The sequence below is a fragment of the Anastrepha ludens genome, chromosome 2 (genome assembly GCF_028408465.1).
Source record: "Anastrepha ludens isolate Willacy chromosome 2, idAnaLude1.1, whole genome shotgun sequence".
Taxonomy (NCBI): Eukaryota; Metazoa; Arthropoda; class Insecta; order Diptera; family Tephritidae; genus Anastrepha; species Anastrepha ludens.
The window spans coordinates 124463322-124484654 of NC_071498.1; the positions used below are offsets into that span (position 1 = coordinate 124463322).

General features: G+C 39.6%; 1 protein-coding gene across 1 annotated transcript in view; it reads right to left on the reverse strand.

Annotated features, from left to right (window-relative positions):
• Positions 1 to 21333, reverse strand: part of LOC128854832 (dynein axonemal heavy chain 10) — a 286044-nt gene that overhangs the window by 180945 nt on the left and 83766 nt on the right. The window contains exons 23-26 of the mRNA XM_054089249.1: positions 17103 to 17336; positions 11999 to 12107; positions 4489 to 4609; positions 3191 to 3935 (exon numbers count right to left, since the gene is read on the reverse strand). Coding sequence (XP_053945224.1) covers positions 3191 to 3935; positions 4489 to 4609; positions 11999 to 12107; positions 17103 to 17336 — 1209 coding nt within the window. The remainder of the gene's footprint in view (positions 1 to 3190; positions 3936 to 4488; positions 4610 to 11998; positions 12108 to 17102; positions 17337 to 21333) is intronic.

Below are 21333 nucleotides of genomic sequence, written 5' to 3' on the forward strand. Positions count from 1 at the left end.
TAATTGATATTACATATTTACAGGAAGGCCTCTTCTCCGTTGGAAAGACAAAGTAGAGAAGGACTTCGCTTCACTTGTTGTGTTGAACTGGCGCCGGTTAGCATGAGAAAGAAACGACTGGCGCGCTTTTTTAAACTCGACCAAAATCGTTTCAGCAGTTATCGCGCCAATCAAGAAGAAGAATTGGAGTGCAAAATTGTATTATAAAATATTAATTTTCTTATAAGAAGGAGAATAATCCGCATTATTACACTGAAAATATGTTCTAAAAACAGACGCTTGACATGCCACGAAAAAACGTGAATTTTTACTTAGGACTATCTAATGAATACCGCTTTCGAAATAAAATAAGGCGGTTTTTGGAATGCTGGGATGTTTGGCCATAGTATTATTTTAGACAGCCAAAGGCTTACTAGAAACTCATCTGATTTTACTACCGCTACCTTAAGAGATGGAGTTTGAGGTAAAGAAAGGAATGGGATTTGAATTCAGTAGTTAAAGAGAATACAACTGCACTTTCCACTAACGTATCCAAGATGGATTGCGGCGCCGATGCCGGTGTGTATTCGAAAGACCTCGAAATTTTCGCCTATGGAATTGGAATAATATTTTTCAAGCAGAAGTTTTCAGCATAAGGGAAGCTTGCAGGATAATTAGAAACCATCAACAACATCTACCGGAAGTATGTATTTTTTTCAGACACTCAAGCAGGCTTCTCAACTTTAAACTCACCTATATCGAATTCAAACACCTCAGGCAGTGCAAATAAGAAGTTAATGCTTAACGCACACCGCAGACATCACTCTTAGCTGGGTACCTGACCATAGGAACATAGAAGGAAATGAGAAAATAGATGAAGTGGATTCTCTAAAAATGGGCTGTTCCCGAGGTGTTCATGGGAGATATTCGCACTATCCCAGAAGCAGGCCGTTGACAGATGGATTAACACAGATACCTGCAAAATAACTAAACAAACGTGGCCCAATCTCAATAAATCTAGCACTGACGCATTGGTAAAAAAGCCACGAGCAGAAATACTCAGAATTACATACGTCAATAATAATCGGCCACTGACCTTTGGGATATCATGCTAGGAAGATGGGGTGGCCGTACAACGACAGAGGAAGAAGCTGCAATCAATAGGCATCTAAGGAATCGGTCTTTCACTATCTGTGTGAGTGTTCAAGACTGAGTGCTCTATGACATAGAATGCCGGGTGAATTCTCGATGGTTAACTTGTAAGAAATTGCAGAAAAGAGAATAGACGACATAGGCAGATTTATAGCCAAATCAAGATGGTTTGACTAATAAAAGGCAGTGGCTCTACAAAATGTTTATCCAAATGGCATCTTTATGCTGATTTGGTCTGGGCTGGCCTACTACCACTAAATATAAAATAGGAAGAAGAATGACATAAAGTCAAGTTATCCACAAGTGGCGAATTTATTAAAAAAATAAAAACCTAGAAGATCATTTGAAGGAGAAGAAAGACCAATATTCGAGTTGTCAGCATTATCCGCAGTATGAGCCTCGAAATTTGATTGAAAAGTTTGATAGTTCTTATCAGTGCATTGGGTACTTCAAGGCCATCGTATTCTGGTCAAACCTAGATTGATCTTAAATCACATTTATATAGTAGTCCTAAAAAGGTTGCGAAATTTTCCACCGAAAACAGTTTGGCAATTTTTTGTTCCTCCTTCAATAGTGAATTAAAGTTGCAACTAAAATTTAACTAATAGGACTATGAATAAGTTCGTGCGGTTTTTTTCGAAATTTGAAACTTTATTGACGTAAAATGGTTACAAATTTAATATTCAAAATATTGTCCATCGCTTACTACTACTTTTTCCCATCTTTCTGGCAATTCACGGATTCCCTTTGTGAAAAATTCGGTCGGTTTTGCCGCAATCCACGAATCGATCCATTTTTTGACTTCATCGTAATTACGGAAGTGCTGGTCAGCCAGGCCATGTTGCATCGATCGGAAGAGATAGTAATCGGATGGCGCAAGGTCTGGACTATACGGCGGGTGGGGTAGGACATCCCATTTGAGCGTTTCTAAGTATGTTTTGACCACTTGTGCAACATGTGGCCGAGCATTGTCATGTTGCAAAATAACTTTGTCGTGTCTATCGGCGTATTGCGGCCGTTTTTCTCGCAGTGCTCGGCTCAAACGCATCAATTGTCGTCGGTAGACATCCCCCGTAATCGTTTCATTCGGTTTCAGTAGCTCATAATACACAACACCCAGCTGGTCCCACCAGATACACAGCATAACCTTCAGGCCATGAATATTCTGCGCCGACGTCGATGTTGAAGCATGGCCAGGGTATCCATACGTTGCCCGACGTTTTGGATTGTCGTAATGGACCCACTTTTCATCGCCAGTCACAATTCGATGCAAAAAACCCTTTCTTTTGTGCCGTTGAAGCAGTTGTTCGCATGCCATAAAACGGCGTTCAACGTCTCTTGGCTTCAATTCATACGGCACCCAATGGCCTACCTTTCGGATCATTCCCATGGCTTTTAAACGTTTGGAAATGGTTGATTGATCAACTCCCAAAGTTTTTGCAACCTCTTCTTGCGTTTGAGCCGGATCTTGATCGAGCAATTCCTCCAATTCGGTATCCATGAACTTTGGCGGCGCACCCTCGCGTTCTTCGTCTTCCAAGCCAAAATCACCACTTTTAAAGCGTGCAAACCACTTCTGGCACGTTCGCTCAGATAGAGCATGCTCACCATAAACTTCCACCAAGATACGATGACTTTCGGCTGCTTTTTTCTTCATATTAAAATAATGAAGAAGAATTCCCCGCAAAAACACATTATTTGGCACGAAATTCGACATTTTCAAGTGTGGTAAAAATATTGTTGTTTACGCTTCAAATAAAAAACTTATACTGACGTTTGTGCCTTACGACAGTAGCTCTCCAATGAATGTTTGGAAATGTGGATCGATGGAATAATAATCAAGTTACGCCATCTGTTGTAAAACCGCACGAACTTATAAATAGACCTATTATTAAACTTATCACGACTGGTTGGTAGAAGGCGTAGACACGTTAATACACACATCCGATAGACATGTAGACAGCTTGGCTTGGACTAAGACTAAGGCTTCTGAAGAAACCCAAAATATAACCATTTTAAAATATGAAAAAGTATAATTAACAAAAAAAAAAGAACTTACAATAATACGATCCAGTTTCCTTATCAATCCATTTCGTATGGTTTGAAGCTGTGTAGATATGACACTCAACACTGAGATATCGATGCGATTGAACTCGTCAAAACATCCCCAGGCGCCACACTGAGCCAAGCCGGCTAAAATGGTGCCTACAGCGCGGAAATCCATACCCTCACCGCAATTGGTGACAACACACAGAAGCGCCATGGCTTTAGCCAAATCCTTAGTTGTTTCCGTTTTACCTGTGCCAGCAGGTCCCGCCGGTGCACCACCCAGATTCATAAGCAGAGCCTGTGTAATAGTCAAATAGATACGATCTGTCAGCGGTGTGATAACCAAACGCCCATTCAGGCCCATATATTCATAGCCATATTCGAATTGGCCTGAGCATTGGATAACATATAGATTGTCGTATAGCTTGAGCCAATAGAAACGCAATTGACTCTCCCAACTGAATTCGCTTGCGTCCAGAATGTTGTCACGCACGAACGCTTCGATGATATCGCGTGCATGCACATCGACTGTTGTGATGGTTTTGAATTTGAGTCGATCGTTGCGGGTCAAATTTGAGCGCACCTTAATGACCAGCTCTTCAATTTGATGATTTTGCTTTTCAAGGAAATCCTTCATGGCGCGCATATTGTGATGATTGGTGGCCTGATCGAAAGCCTCTTCCACTTCAGCGGTCCACCAGACGAGCGAGGCAGCCAACGCCACCATGCCTTGGTAGTTCATCATCCAATCGGGTCTGAGGAGCGAAAGAAGAATGAATGTAAAATCCATAAGTAAATGGTGTGCAATTGAAATAAAGGCGTCGTAAAAATGTGGAAGAGCTTAAGCAGCGGACAATATATGTATACATATGGATTTGTGTGTGTGTGTGTGCTTGTAGCAAGTGACAAAAAAGTATGGATGCGAATACGCAGCAGTCGAGTTGGGTAACTCTGGTTGATATTATGTACTCTCAACATAATCGCTGGTAATAAAATGTAAATCGCACAAAACGACAAAATTATTCATTGTTGGCAATAAAATGTTGCAGGCGGTGCGCGACCGAAGACGACAATCTTCGCAGCACTCAGCTTACCAACAATCGTGACAAGAAAAGCAACTCCTGCAGTTGCGTCATGCTCAATTGGACAGTGTAATAAAATACTTTTGAAGCTGCTAAACACTTCTCCCCACCCCACCCGCCATACAACCAGCGAAGTGTACACGTTGTCCGCAACTTCGCTCTGGTCTGTCAAACTGTGCGACACGATAAATGACCCTCATGACGAACATTCCTCCCCAAAGCTTACCTTGTTATTTCCAGATCAGTGCCAAAGTCAAAGATGGCACGCTTGGTGATGAAACGATTTGAGCGTCGCATCTCATCCAGCACGTCGCACATCCAGTTCTCAACGCGACCCTTAGCGCGCACTGTAAAAATGAAGATGGGAAAATGGTTAAGGGAATATACACACACACACAGATGAAGTTACGAGTTGAGATGGCGAAAAGGCGATGCCAGTAACCACAATATTACAAAATCATAAATAATAACATTACAACAACGATACAATTGGCAACAACAAGCGCGCGCCAGAGAAGCAATCCGAACAGTTAGTCAGGAGTAGCAAGCGATGGGCAACAGCAAGTCGCCAGCAACATTAATGGCAATAATAAAGCGAAAGTGTAATAAGCAACAGCGGTGCTGATAATCATCTCTAGAAATCGAAAACGAAATTGAAATGCTCGAATGCAGGGTAAAACGATGGAGACGTTGGGGGTGCACGGTATTTAATAGCGGTCAGTGGCGGAACTGATTGTGAAGGCAAATTATATGCATTGTTGTTTTTGCTGCACGATTTGCATTAAGAGTGCTGGCCAGCGCCCCCAATTACCAGCGTGTGCGGCGAGGTAGTCATCAAAGGACGTCCGCATCGTTGCCACAATTAATTAAAAGTAATAAAAAAATATAAGTGAAAAGAACTTGCAGAAGTGAATCACATAAAAAGTTCAATTTCATTTCGCCAATCTACCGTACGTCCACTGCTGTGAAAGCAAATCAAGGAAAACGATGGGAAATAGCGGAAATATTTAAAGGGTGGTTGCAATAAAAGCTTGCTCTTAAAACTTAAAAGGTGGTTAAATTTCAAGGGCCGATGTTGAATGTGAACCACACTTAACGTCAAGTTTTTTCTGCATTTCATTTGACATTTTTCAATTTGAATCATGGAAAGATACGCAATGGAAAGGATACAATAGAAATGACAACAGTGAATGACCAATTTTCGAAGAAAATCCTCTTCAGTGATGAGGCACATTTTCACCTCAGTGGATTCGTCAATAAGCAGAATTGCCGCATTTGGGCGAATGATAATCCAAAAGCGATTGCCGAAAAACTAATGCACCCACAGAGTGACTGTTTGGTACGATGTATGGGCCGGTGGCATCATTGGGCCGTATTTTTTCCAAAATGAGGTTGGTCAGGCAGTTACTGTGAATAGTGTTCGCTATCGTGAGATGATAAGGAACTTTGAAAGATTTGGATGCAGACGATATGTGGTTCTAACAGGACGGTGCCACTTGTCACACAGCTAACGAAACAATGGCTCTTTTGCGCGAAAAATTTGATGGCCGAATAATCTCACGTCGCGGCGATGTAAATTGGCCGCCAAGATCGTGTGATTTGACACCGTTGCACTTCTTTCTTTGGGGTAATTTGAAAAAAAAGGTGTAGGTAGATAAGCCAGCATCAATTCAAGAGCGAAAGGATGAGATAATTCGGCACATTAACGGTATAGAACCTCAATTATGCCTCAGCGTCATCGAAAATTTGGGCCATCGGATGGAGGTGTGCCGCTGAGGCCGCGGCGGCTATTTGGCCGATATTTTGTTCCATACGTAATTGAGCCACACGAGTATTATCATAATAAAGAGAAATGACAATAATTTCGTAAAAAAGTTGTATTTTATTTAAAATCAACACCGGCCCTTGAAACTTAGCCAAACTTTATAAAGCGGGTATAGAAGAACCTAAATTGGAGCGCAATGTAGTGCAGATTTTACCTCCAAATAAATCGTAAATTTTTATTGCAAGAGTATTAGTTTTTCTGATATGATTGCTTTGGTACCCGTAAAACATTTGTTTCTTTATTCATTGCAAAAATATCGCAACTTTAAAAATCACTGTTTTATGCGAGGTGAACGTGGTTGGCGATTGACTTTGCCTATTTTAAATTGCAACTTAATATTTCTGGATTTTATTTGAGTTATTTGATTATTGTTTACGGGCTGTGAATGATTTTTGTCAAAAGTTTGATAAAGGAACTTCACATATTAAGATTTTGAAGTTCGAGTTTTTTCATTTTAATTAAATTTAAACACACATTTTGAATGGAAACTCTTTATCTGTTTATTAGTACACATGCCAGAGGTCTACTAATTTCTAAATGATGACTTATATCTGACAAATGCCATTGCAGATACGATAATTGGTAAAATTTTGGATAATACGTAGGCTCCATCTCGACATGTTACATCAAGTGCTCTCTTTTTCTTAACTTTTACTGGTTTAGTCACATGTCGTTGTCGAATTTTTCCTTAAGTTCCAAATTTAAACAATTTTTACAATTTCAAATGTATTTATGTTCAGTTTGTCAAGTTTAATTCTCTTTAGATCTTGTAAATTCTTTTTTCAATTTATTTTTTGGCAGATCACACGCGACTACAGTCAAACTAAACACATAATTTTTTCAGCAACATGAGAAAAGTATTCATCCCGGGCTCAAACCCGGGTTTAAATCCCGTGATCTTCACAACATTAGGTTTAAACAAGATCAAGGCGCTATTTGCCATACAGTCCGTAAAACAATGGATTTTCTGCGTCGTTCGTTGTCGTTTCGGTGAACAATTCATCTCTCTTCTCGGATCAGTGCATTGGCCACCACGATCGTAGGTATGTAAATTCTAAATGGTATGTGGATAAACCAGTTTAGATTGAGGCATTGGAAGCCAACATTACTAAAGTTATTCACGAGATACCGACCGAAGCCTTCCAGGGAGTTATTGGACACATTGGTGTTTATGGATAGCCGAATTACGATGCCGTTGCGGCCAGCATTTGAAAGGAATTATATTTCAGTATCTATCGTGATGCCGGGTCATGATGCAAGAAAACCATAAAAGGTTGAGTAAAGTTTAACAACTGCTCTTTAATCCATTGAAGCAAGTGCCCACTGTCGCCCCTTCTAGTTACGGTTAGACTTGGCGAAGTAATGCAGAAAATGGTATCACTTGAATGCGATCCCGCGAAATATATGACCTGGACTACGCGGACGATACTACGCGATACGGACATTCCGGCAAGCAGGCCAAAATCCATCTTGTAGTCATTGCTGCACGAAATGTTGGTCTAGAAATAAACACGAAGAAAACGGATGCAATGGGACTCAATAATACAAATCCCAACGATATTGTTATCGAGGGAGAGCGGTGCAGTATTTTGAAAGTATCTGCTATCTTGGTAGCATAGTGTTGGTTAACGGAGGAGCTGAAGGAGACGCACAAAATCGTCTGCGTAAAGCTAGGTCAGCTTTGGACGGTTACAGCCAATTTGGAAAAGTGTACAAATTTTACAGAAAATAAAGAAATGAGAATATTTAACGCTTGTGAAAAATCCACACTCCTCATTAAGCAGAAGTTTCAAAGCTTTATAAAGAAAAGCCTTTGGATTATATAGTATGTAAAGATAAGAGGTCGTAAATGGCGATGGATCGGGCACACCATTAGAAAAGTCAGGGAGAGCATAAGCAGAAAAGCATTGGTTTTGAACCCTCAAGGACACAAACGATCCGGTCCTCCACGAAATACCTGGAGGCGTTCTAAGCTTCGTGATTTAGAAGCAGGTAAATAAACGTAGGGGATCGCAAAGAGAAGAGGAGTTAAGGGGGGCAACCAGTTTAGACTTATCAAAAAATCGACTTCTTTTTATTACATAAATTGTTAGTATAACTACTCAAGAATATCTTGTAAAAATTTTAAGGAGAAATTCGCATTATTCCCGACTCAATGAGCACTTAAGTGACTGCCCATCGGTTCCGCACCGTAGCGCGCGCTAGTTAGAACGACGTTTTTCTGGAAACTACTTTTTTTCAACTGGTGGGCACTATAGCTCAAAAAGTTATCGACCAATCGTTATAAATTTTTGTCGAAGTATTCTTTATTCAATCCTTATTCATATGAACCTGATTCTGGGATTATATTACCATTAAAAATATTTTTTTTAAGCAAAATATATGAAAAAATATGGTATCAAAAAATTACATCGTGTTCAAGCGCCTCAAAGATATGCAATTTTCAATATTATTTTATCACAATTAGGTTCATATTCTTGGGAAACATGTTGTTAACGAAAAAAAAAAAAAAATTGTTGTTGATTACGGAGAAAAATTGCAACCTCAGGAATGCCCACCAGCAAGATACTTGGATGGCGATCGCCCATGGACAAGACGCTCTAACGCCACTATTTCCGGCGGAAATGGTTTGAAAGAACTCTAAAGTTTACTTAAAAATATGAGTAAAATACCCTCCAAGTTTAAACAATTTCTGATTATTCTTTCCTTGTTCAAAAAATTCACACCAAAATTTCGGCTTCCTATACCGGTTTCCCCCCTTAATATATTAGTTCCCAAGTGGAATAAGAAACGAATAAAATATATGTGCCAAGTGACCGAGTTCTTTATACAAAATATAGTTAGGATCGTTTCTTTTATTCAAGTCTAAGTAAAAAATGTGTGAAAATAATACAAAATTAAGAATCAATTTACTTCTGCTCGATATGACCACCTTTTGCTTTGACTATGTCCTTCAAACGGTCCCGAAACGAGTCGCAAGTTGCCCGAAGCTGACTTGGAGGTATTTTGGCCCACTCGCGCACAAAGGATTTTTTCAGCGCCTCGAGACTGGTGAATTTTTTAGTTCGAACCTTCCTCTCCAAAATGGCCCAAAAACAATAATCCATCGAAATCGCGTCTGGTGAATGGCTCTGAAATTGTAGGAACGTTGTTTTGTAGCCATTCTTGGTTCACTCGAGCTTTGTGAGATGGTGCTGAGTCCTGTTGAAATGTTTATGGCGTGCCACCAAAATGTTTGTCGACCCACGGCTTCAAAGCATCCTACAGAATATTTTCCCAATAATACTTCGCATTTACCTGGACGCCAGGCTCGTTGAAAACGATTGGAGAGCGCCCATCTACGGTTACAGCGGCCCAAACCATTACCTGTGGCGGGTGCTGCCTCCTGGTGGCCATTCGATGACTCAAACTCACGTATGAACGGTCGGTTAAATAACCCGTATCGTTTTGGGAGTTTACAAATTGCTCAATTTGAAACACAATGTTCAGAAATTTAGCACTTTCAGCCAAGCGAAACAACTCTTCTCGCTCTCTCAAGTCTGACTTGTTACTGCTTTGGTGTGAGATCATGCGCCTTTTGGGGGTTGTAAGGCTTGACTTTGAGATCATTTTCCAGTATGTGGCGGATGCTATGGTCAGATGTTTTCAGTTCTTTCGCCATTTGATCGGCACTTTGTCGGGGATTTCGCCCAAGTCGCTTCTTCTCTTTTTGAACCATTTCACGCGACGTAGCAGTCTTTTGATGACCACCTCCATGACGTTTCGCGATGTCACCTGTATCATTAGAATGAGTAATGGTGCGATAAACAAAAGCTTAAATTACCAAAACTTACATACTTTAAAGTGCTCACGCTCACAAACAATCACTAGTTATGATTTTCCAGCCAAACAATATAATGCAGCCACTCTATTAGGTTTGAAATCCATTACTGATTTTCTGATTCTTTTTTCTCTTTTACTTTCGGCAAAATGCTTCCGCGCTTTGTAATAAATACTGTGGACTGTCATTTAGCCAACTAACAGACACCTGATGCCCACTTCGAGTGCTGGACCCTAAGTAATGTTCCCCAAATTTACTACGATTTTTTTCAGGTTTTAGAAAAGGGAATATCCGAAAATCCAAAAGCTCGTAGTTTGATAGACAATTTTTATAACCAAACCATGCAGAAATAAAATATGACTTTGAATTTTCAACTTAATTGTTGAATTTGAACAATTTCTGCAACTTTCGGTGCGTGCTACACTATATATCTTTTGCTACTCCTATGCCATTGTTCGGCTCGCGCGAAAACTGGCTGCTCTCAGTTTCGAAAGACTAGAATGTATCCTTGAATTGGATCGTGAGTGACTCCTAAAATTCCCAAACAGTATACGTATCTTGAGTGATGCATACTTTCGCGAATAGTCCTTTGCCTTCACTTTCGCTGATAATCGCCTTTGGTATCGCTATGGACCAAAATGGTCTCTGCGTGACTTAGGCCAGCCAGTATAGCCTAGGTTAAATTTGGCAGCCGCATCGCACATAGAGACAACGATGCCTCTTAGACCACGAAATAAGTCCGAGTGAGCCTAACCAATCCTATATATATTTAAACGCGATAAGCTTCCCCCCGATCAAATATTTTTCTCTTTCCCAGCAGACCTAAGCCATTTACAAATTTTGGAAATTGGGGATGCCATATCGTCCCAGCCACAATTAACAATTTTGTTTGGGTGTTCCAACATTTTAATCAGAAAGAATTTAGATAATGTAGAATTTGAATTTATCCAGTTTCAAAATTCGTTCCTTAAGATAAGCCAATTTATTCCAGGTAAAACACGTGACAATCAGTACTCAAATTCGTATAAATACAACTACACTAAAAGAGGATTTACTGTGTTTACGTAGAAGCGTCAACCAAAGGATTTTCCGTCTCGTGCTCATTTCAGCAATGGAAAATTTCGATAGGCATCGGAAGAGCGTTACTAGACCACTTCGTCCTTTTCCGACTGGCCCGATTTCGAGATTTGTTAGCGAAAAGTGATACACGCAACGTTTTTCGCATAGTTTCAGAGAAATGCCGCTCGTTTTTACTCAATCTCATTTGTCTTTTGGGACTTGAACAAACTTAATTCCCTCTTTTGCCCGCGTTTTGTGACATAACAAAACGAATATTGGGTTCGAACCTTTTTAGCAAAAGTTTCATTTCTATGCTTTTAAGTACTTTTTTTTTACTGAATTTGCTCTGAAATAAAATTTGGCTTTTCCAAGAGTACACCACAGATTTATTAAGTAGCTCAAGATGGCCGACACAGGCTGGAAATGAGACACCTTACATTACCTTTAAATATTGCTTCACGATGCCGACTGACAGTCAAAATTTCGAACGGAGCAACAAACTTTTATTTGCACCACCCTGTATGTGTGTCTGTGCATGTAGTCTAAAGCGCGCAATAATGACAAAGCCAATCGAAGCAAATCGTTCGTATGGATTGGGTACCTCATAAGAAGCTCGGAGTAAAAGCAGGGCGTAGGAAGGTAGCCACTAGACCACTTGGCAATCGGCAATGGAATGCTGCCGCATGCTGTACGGGATTGGCAATTGTATTTGTGTACTCCACTTATTGTTTCGCTTGCATAAAGTGATATTATTACAACCGTCGCTAGAACTTTTATTTTTATTTTTCATTTTTATATTTTTCATACTTTATTTTCATTTTGATTTTTATTATGGCTTGCTGTCCTACCCTCGCTGGTTTATCCTCACAGCCAGAATTATATTATATAATTTAATGTAGTGGTGCTCGAGAAATCTATTTTATGTCGCAGTCTGAGCAGTCATTGGTAATTAAGTGTGGCTCGAGCGAATGAGATTTGGCGGCGAGCCGTGACCTACCAATTGCACAGCGAACAACAGCGAGTCATACTTACCGCTATGGCGAAATTCCATAACCTCACCCTCGCTGGATATCATAGCAGTGACGATGGGCTGATCAGAATTGTCTTTGGAGAAGCGCAGTGACTTAATGTTGTCGTACATCTGTGTGGCGCGCGAAAGAAATGAAAAAGAGAGAGGGAAAAATTAAATAAGAAATTTGTAGCGTTGAACAGCAGTGGTGCATTAAATGAACAAGGGAGAAAAAAATAGATAAAAGAAGAACAAAAAAGTAAAAAAAAAAAAATAATAATAAAACAGCAGAGCCCATGGATGATGCAATAAATCAGTTTTTGAATGTAAAAACTTAATAACTAAAGTAAATTCTCTGTATGTTGATGTGATATTAAATGAATTTGCAAAATTACTAAAAAAAGAACAAAAAAAAAGAAACAGAAAAAAATGCGCAAAAATAGAAAAAACCAGTGGAAGGTATATTCATAACTAAGTATGTATGGGTGTGTGATATCTTTGAATGCGTGCAAATAGCAACATTAACGTCAACATGTGGCTGCATTATGCCACAAACCAGATGTCCAGCATATTAACGTTTAAAAGTTCATATACAGCAACATTAACTTTTATGACGTCCTTCACATACACAGTTTTTGGATACATACATACATACAGATGTATTTACATGTATGTCAAGGGATGGCGGTAATTTGTTGGTGACATATGCATCAACTGAATTAATGTATGAAATTATGAAGGATAAAATAAAAAGAGTGAAAATGCTTAAAAATTCATTGAAAATATTTGCTCGGCGCTATTGGAATGATGCTTAGCAGTTGCTAGGGATTTGTCTTTTTTGTCTCACCAGTTAGGAAAGGGATATACACAGATATGTACCCATCACTCTCCTTTCTGAAAACGGAAGGGAATGAGGAACTATAGGGTGGGCCATGTAAACATTGCTTTTTGAATCGGCTATAAAAAAAAAAAACTAATCAATATTTTTTCAACCTTTTTTTTATTTTGAAGATTGAAAATTGTCATTTATGAATGAAAAATAATATCGTTCAAATGACTGCCACGACTGGCTTTACAGTAGGTCATTCGATCAACCCAATTTTTAAGTACATTTTCGATTGTTTCGGCTTCAATTTCATGAATGGCAACTTCGATTTCGTGTTTTAAAGCATTAATCGTCAGCTGATTATTCGGTTTTCAAAAACGGTAGTCAAAAGTTCGAGTGTAACTTTGGTAGAGTGACAAATTGCACCGTCCTGCTGAAACCAAATGTCGTCCATGTCATCCTCTTAAATTTTTGGAAACAACTCGTTGAACATGTCACGGCAACGCCCGCCATTTACTGTAACCGCGGCTCCTCGCTCATTTTCGAAAAAAATGGCCTGATGATGCCGCCAGACCAAAACCGCACCAAACAGTGACTCCTTGTGGATGCATTTGCTTCTCTACAGTAACGTCAGTCAGAAAAGAAGCAGAAGACTCACCACTTTGGAAATAGGTTCTCAATATTTCCCAATTTTGTTTAAGCGTAGGTATAGCGTCCCATTTCATAAATGTCAAACCTTTAAGTAAATTATGAACACATTTGACATGTCATTTGTGTTAACATTCTCACAAAGATAGGTGGTTCAAAAAGCAAACGCTATATGGCCCACCTTGTAGCTTTGAAAACGCAGTCGATATGGGAACACTCAACCTCGTACAAAACTGTCAAAACTATGCTAAGAACTTGGAATGCGAAATCTGAAAACTTTGTTTTACCACTCTCTAGAAAAGACTGCAAAATATTGGCTGGAGTACTGATGAGACACTGTCTCACACCACATCGCGCAGCCACAATGGGATTAGTCCAGAGCGATGCGTGTAACATATGCAACAAAGCGAATGCGAGGAGAACACCTACTTTGCCACTGCCCTGCTCTTAATAGGACTCGACAAATGCGCCTAGGATCAAAATATTCTTTATCCTTGAAGGATATTGCTGACAAAAACTCACAAAGACGTGCATTGAGAATTACATAAAATAGTATCATCGACTCCAAATACATAGTACTGGGAGCATCATAGACCCTACAGGACTAAGTGAAATCTTTTTACAAGTCAGCACTACCTAGCCTAAGCTAGGAAAGGGTTAACCTAGCAAGACTGCTTAATTTTGAGTACTAACAGAAAATTATCTTCTGTTCTTTTTATGTTCACTGTAAAGCTGATAATCTCTTATGTGGCAACCAAAAAAAAAATCCTCCTGGGGTCCCGCCAATGTACATTAACTATATATTTTCGCGATCACTGAAAATAAATCTTGCTAAACCTCAGTACGTCAGGGTTTGGTTATAATTAAAAAAAAAAACACTAGAAAGCCTGCAAAATTAGAAATTAACAGGATTGCGTTTCCTATTTGGCGCCGAATAATGAACAAAAAGTAAAATATCAGGTCGACGTATTCGAGCGTATTTTACCCATAACTCCACTTTTGTACGATTTTTGCATACAAAACATTATTCGCGGAATATAACGGAACTATTTAAATTTTCTTTGATATATTGTGCATTCAACAAGTAATTTCAACCGCGGATAGAAGCACGTGTTGTTAAAAAATAAAATGGAATCTTCGAACGCGTATAAGAGGCATATTTTGTATTTTTTTTATAAAAGTGGTAAAAATGCAACAACTGCTGCTGCAGAAATAAACACTGTTCACGGAGAGGATACCGTGAGTGTAATGACTGCGCCAAAGTGGTTTTCAAAATTCCGAAGAGGTAACTGCGACGTGTAGGATGCCCCGCGCGCTGGTCGTTCTGAAGTCTTTAACTCCGACGCCTTGCCCGAACTCGTAGAAGCTGAGCCAAATTTGACAGCCAATATGATAGCTTAGAGGTTAAATTCATCTCATGGAACAGTCCACAGGCACCTGGTTCAGTTGGGAAAGGTTTCGAAGCTGCGAAAATGGGTTCCGCATAGACTTTCCGTCGCCAACCCTCAGCAGAGAGTGAATGTGTGTTCTCAGCTGCTGCAACGGCTTCAAAATGAAAGTTTTTTGAACCGTATCGTTACTGGTGATGAAAAATGGGTGCTTTATGGTACTCTAATCCTGTTCGCAAACGCCAATGGTTGGATAAATATGTAACACCAGACCCTAGATGTAACACCACCAACCCTAGAGTTGGCTTTCACCTGTCTATTTGGTGGGATATGACCGGCATTGTTTATTATGAACTTCTGGAACCAAACCAGACGATAACTGCTGATTATTATTCCCATTAGCTATCAAACCTGAATGAGGCACTTAACAAAAATCGACCGTCTTTAGTGAATAGACGCAAAGTTTTGTTTCACCACGATAACGCAAGACCTCATACCGCAAGGCAAACATTAGGCAAGCTGAACGAGCTCGGATGTCGCATCCACCATACTCTCCGGATATTGCACCTTGTGACTATCACCTAAGCTAAAGGAAGCTATAAAAAGACAAAAAATTAAAGGAATTAAAAATTTCCTAAACGTTGGGAAGACATTGTAAATAATGAAAGAAAATATTTTATTCATTAATAAATACTTTGAACATCTTTGTTATTAATTTTAATAATAATAATAATGAAAATCGCTTTACTGTTCTGCAAAATATTCTCTTTAGAAGTCAATATACTTCTGCTTTCGCTTGAACTAATTTTCGTATTCCGCAATTTTATAGAAAAGTTTAATATTTTTTTAGGAAAAACTTGCATATAACATTTTCACTTACGAGCTTTATTTTTTCTTTTTTCAGTGATTTAGTAAATTCACCTCGCCCAAAAGATGCGACTTAACTCAGGGAAATTTTCGTCAAAATATTTTTTTACGATTTTCGACGCGGATTATCGAGACAGGAGTATATTAACTAACTTACTTTGACTTCTGGCGTTGAAGCAGTACACTTAGCCAGTGTGAAACGCTAGTATAATGAGTTTCCAAGTGGGCGTCGTTCCTTGCACGATGAATTTCGTGAAAGCCGTCCAAAAACGGTTTCTGAAGCAAAAGAAACCGGGGGTCAATTAATAACGCAATGCAGTCATGTCACATATCGTGAGATGATAGCGGCTTCTATGGGCATTCGTGGGTTCAGCATACATTGAATATTGCATGAACCACATAATTTGACGATTGCCCAAAAAACGACTTGTACTCGTGTCGATGGGTGCAAGGATATGTTAAAGAAATTCGGCCGCGCTGGTTCAAAGCACGTCTGTGATATCATAACAGGTGACGAATCTTTGATCAACGCATAGAGTCGGAAACAAAACAGCGGTCAAGAGTATGGGTGATCCAAGACGAGCTTCATCCAACAAAAGTTATTCGCAGAAGAGGGGCCTCTAAGCAAATGAACACCTGTTTTTTTGTATAAACTGGGAAATTTGGCCATGTCGCAACTGTGCCATTTCTTCTTCTTCTTTATTGGTGCGATAATCGCGTGAGCGATTTCACCGAGTTTAACAAAGCGCGCCTAGTCGTTTCTTTCTCGTGCCAACCTGCGCCAGTTGGAAACACCAAGTGAAGCCAAGTTCTTCTCCACCTGATCTTTCCAACGTAGGGAAACTTAAAACAGTTAATTCGTAGAGGTTACCAACCATTTGCTTGCCACAAATTTTTGGAGAATTAACCAAAACCAAACGCAGAAGACGAATCATCCGCCATCAAGACAATGCGCGCTCTCACGTATCGGCTCACGCAAGAGAGCTTTTCAGCACTTGAATGATTTAATTAATCGGTCATCCGCCTTACAGTCCTGATTTGGTACCTAATGAATTCTTTTTGTTCCCGAACATAAAAAATAAAATGCGAAGTCAATGCTTTTTAACACCTAAAGAAGCTGTTGAATTTTTTAATGCTTACATGCTAACAAAATATTATCAGAAATCACGAATAATCTCATGGGAAATTTTTAATTTCGATAACAAAGTTCAGATAATAATTTAATTACTGTTTTATTTCAAAATTTTAACTTTACGAAGTGTGTTTTTTTGCGTATTTTGTGTGCCCTTTCGGCCTTTTTTAATTTTCAAAAAAATGTTTTTTTTAATCAAATATCCACTGAATGCACACAATCGTATGTACTTGTATGTATGTAGTGAAATGTATATGCACTCATACCTTGATGATGTGGTTTTGCACAGCCGATGGTTCGCTGCTGCCCAAAATCGAGAGCAACTCATCCGTAGAAATGAAGTAAAAGCGCGGAAATATGCGTCTTTTCGATTCCAAATACTCGTTTAATGACTTCTGACAGTTCTCCAAACCAATACCGAGTCCTTGAATTTCGGGCAAACGGCCAGGCACTGAGCATAGTGGCACCACCAAAGGATTCTTGGCACAATCAACCATAATCTGCAAGATGAAATACAGAAACAAAAATAAAGTGGAAGAAAGAATAACAAATGGTATGGAAATGGTATTCTATGTGTGTGTAAAGAATGTAGATTGGAGTGGCGGATTGAGAGGAGAATGGGTGGGAGAGTATGAAATGAAATCAAAGTAAATAAATCACACAAATGTGCAGCGATTATGGCAAATGTTGCAAATGTGGCAAAAGTAAGTGGCAAGTAAGCAAACACGGCAAACAGACGTAATGTAATACCAAAATACTTGGCACAAGGTTAATATAATATATGAGTAAGATTTCAGTTAAAGGCATTGTGACAGTTGTGGCTGCGATATTCTATTTGTAGCTGGCATTTGTTGACGACAAGAATGTCAACAGTTTTGGTAAGGAGTCTTACAGGCAAATAGTGGCCAAAACTCATTTTCAATATTGGCAAAAAGAGCACTGCAAAAAGTAGGGTGTACTTATATGTGCGTGCATATGTGTGTGCGTGCTTGTACGTATATTTAAGGGCGTATATGGGATAGTGGTCTCAAGTACCGCAAGCACCTCCTGCATACTACGGGAAAGCTTCCGAAACGAATTATTCAGTGAGTCAATATTGGCCAATATATGAAAGAAAATATTTAGATTGTACTTCAAGTATTAAAGCATTTTATATCGAGTAAAAGATTAAAAAAAAAATTGAATTAATTTGTAAAAGTGCAAAATACCGACTTCTTAGGTTTCAAACAATGAATGCTTTTGATCCATGTCTCAGAAATTACTTTACGAATAAAAATTTTTACAGCCAACAAATTTATTTTGCTATATTTTGTGCTGTTGAATTCTATCCTAAAGAAAGGTGACCACACAAACTGCGCCGACTACCGACGGATCAGCCTCATCTCCATCGCATATAAAATTCTAATTCGGTACCCCAGCTAAGCTAATATGACTGTGCAGAATGACGTTGAGCAGCACACAAAGCTCCGTTAAGTTAGAAAAGGACCTCTCCGAAGCTTTTGATACCGTTCGAAGTTTCAGACAAGATGACCCAATGTCATCCGATCTCTTGAACCTTATTATGAAAAGTGTGGTTAGCAGGGCGTGGCCAGAACGAAACAGAACTTTTTTCTATAAAAGTTGCCAGTTTCTTTCGTATGCTGATGACATCGACTTCATTGGTCATACCAAGCGGATTGTCGCCGCCCCCTTTACGGCTATTGAAAAGGAGTCCGCACGATTGGATCTGACGGTAAACGAGACAAAAACCAAGTAAAGGGTGGTTAAATTTCAAGGGCCGATGTTGAATGTAAACCACACCTAAACGTCAAATTTTTTTCTACATTACATTTGACATTTTTCTATTTCAGACTAACTCAATTTGAATCATGGAAAGACACAGAATCGAGCAACGCGTTAAAGTTATTCAGGCTTATTATGAAAACGGGCGTTCAAATCAAAATGCATATCGAAGAAAATCATCTTCAGTGATGGGGCACATTTTCACCTGAGTAGACTCGTCAATAAGCAAAATTACTGCATTTGGGCGAATGATAATCCAAGAGTGATTGCCGAAAAACCAATGCACCTACAAAGAGTGACTGTTTGGTGCGGTTTATGGGCCGGCGGCATCATTGGGTCGTACTTTTTCCAAAATGAGGCCGGTCAGCCAGTCACTGTGAAAAATGTTCGCTATCGTGAGATGATAGCGAACTTTTTATGGCCCGAATTGGGAGATATGGATGTGGTTTCAACAGGACGGCGCCACTTGTCACACAACTAACGAAACAATGGGTCTTTGCGCGAAAAATTTGATGACCGAATAATCTCACGTCGCGTCGATGTCAATTGGCCGCCAAGATCATGTGATTTCACACCATTGGACTTCTTTCTTTGGGGTTATTTGAAAGAAAAGGTGTATATCGATAAGCCAGCAACAATTCACGAGCTAAAGTATGAGATAATTCGGCACATTAACGGCATAGAACCTCAATTATGCCTCAGTGTCACCGAAAATTTTAACCATCGGATGGAGGTGTGCCGCCGAGGCCGCGCCGCCATTCAGCCAATATTTTGTTAAATGCGTAATTGGACCATACCAATATTATCATAATAAAGAGAAATGACAATAATTTCTAAAAAAAAAAATATATTTTATTCAAAATCAACACCGGCCCTTGAAACTTAACCACCCTTTATTTGCTGCAGGGAGTCGTGGCGTCTTGAACCACCGATCGAAGTTAACAACTATAAATTCGATGTGGCCAAGGATTTAGTTTATCTTGGTTCTGCTATTACCAGCAAAACCGATGTCAGCCTTGAAATGAAGTGAAGGGTAACTCCCGCCAACTTTTGGGCTAAGTGGGCATTTGAGTAGTAAAGCCCTCTCTCGGCGAGGGAAAACAACACTCTACAGAACGCTCATCTTCCCGGTGCTTCTCTATGACGCTGAAGCCTGGATAGTCAAAAATCAGATGCTACCGCTCTTGGCGTGTTCGAGAGGAATGAATCACGCGCTATATGAGCTTTACGTAGATATTGGCATAGTCAAACGAGTCACCCTGCTGCGACTAAGGTGACTGGGCCATGTCGTCCGTATGGAAGGAACTGCTCCGGCGAAGATGGTGTTTGAAATGGTAATTGGCGGTCGACGGCGAAGAGTACTTTCTCGTATCCGATAGAAGGACCAAATTGAAAATGGCCTGGCTTCTCTTGGCTTAAAAAACTGCAAAAAGTGAGACATCTTGTAAGCCATTATTCGGTAGGCTGCAACTCGCTAACGACTTGTTACGGCCAATTAAGTAAGTAAGGATATATTTTAATAAATAAAGCGACGTCCACAAAAAGCTACATTGAACGGCTCCTGGACATTACCTACATTTTCATACAGTTTTTCCAAGTTTTGATGGGATATCTTGCTTGAGCGGGCAACGCCCCCAAAATGTCCCCAATTGGTCGTCGACTATGATGCATGCACCAGGTATACAATTTTTGTATATTACCTTTTCAATGAATTTAAACATCTCTGATTGCAAACAGCTTATCGCGAGGTGGCTTCTTCCTATCAGATTTCTTTTCAAATCTTAAGACTGGGGTGATATTTTATTTTGAAATCCACACAAACCCTTTGACGATTTGAAAATCGAGCGGCTTTTACGATCATTCCACAAATACTCGATTGCCTCGCCGTGTGAAATGGAATATATCAGCTAAGAGCAGAAGCCCAAAATAATGCAGCGAAACTTCGTTAACTGACTGGCAACAATGGCGAGCGAATGATATACTAAAACAAAAAACAAAAACGTGAATTCACCTTGACGGTGACAATAGATGGCGAGACAGACGTTACGGGAGTGGCCACAAGAAGCAAATGCTCCAGATGGAATTGCTGATTCGCTACCAGATGACAAACGAGACCTTGGAAGGAATATGCGACAGAGGTTAAATGGTTGGCACCCTTGGCGTATGCGATATGCAACAGACGGAGTTATTGGGAGACGTTTTAATTTGATAATATCATAACAAATTCGTAACAATATGATACAATAGTGATTCCATCTACTTCAACTCAAGTATGTGCAAACACAGACTGACCTGAAGGCAATGTGCAGATATTATCATTTATATAATTCTACTTTGTTCATTTCAATAGATATTTTCAATATATCGGGTGCCATGAATAAAAGAAATAATAATTTTATACCATCGGTCCTAGCGATCGCATTCGTGTAGTACCAAGTACGGTGTTTATAACCTTTTCTTTAGCACGACTCTCAGCTCTGCTTACTGAGGTTTTGTTAAAAAATAAATAAATAATTGGCGCTTACATCCTTTTTGAGTATTTGGCCGATCTCTTCCTCCTATTTGTGGCGTGCGTCTGGATGTTTTTCAACACATTTAGGGACCTACAGTTTTAAGTCGACTCCGATCGGCAGATATTTTTTAGGAGGAGCTTTTTCAAGGCAGAAATTCACTCGGAAGTTTGCCATTGCCTGCCGAAAACACTTTTTTCTATAA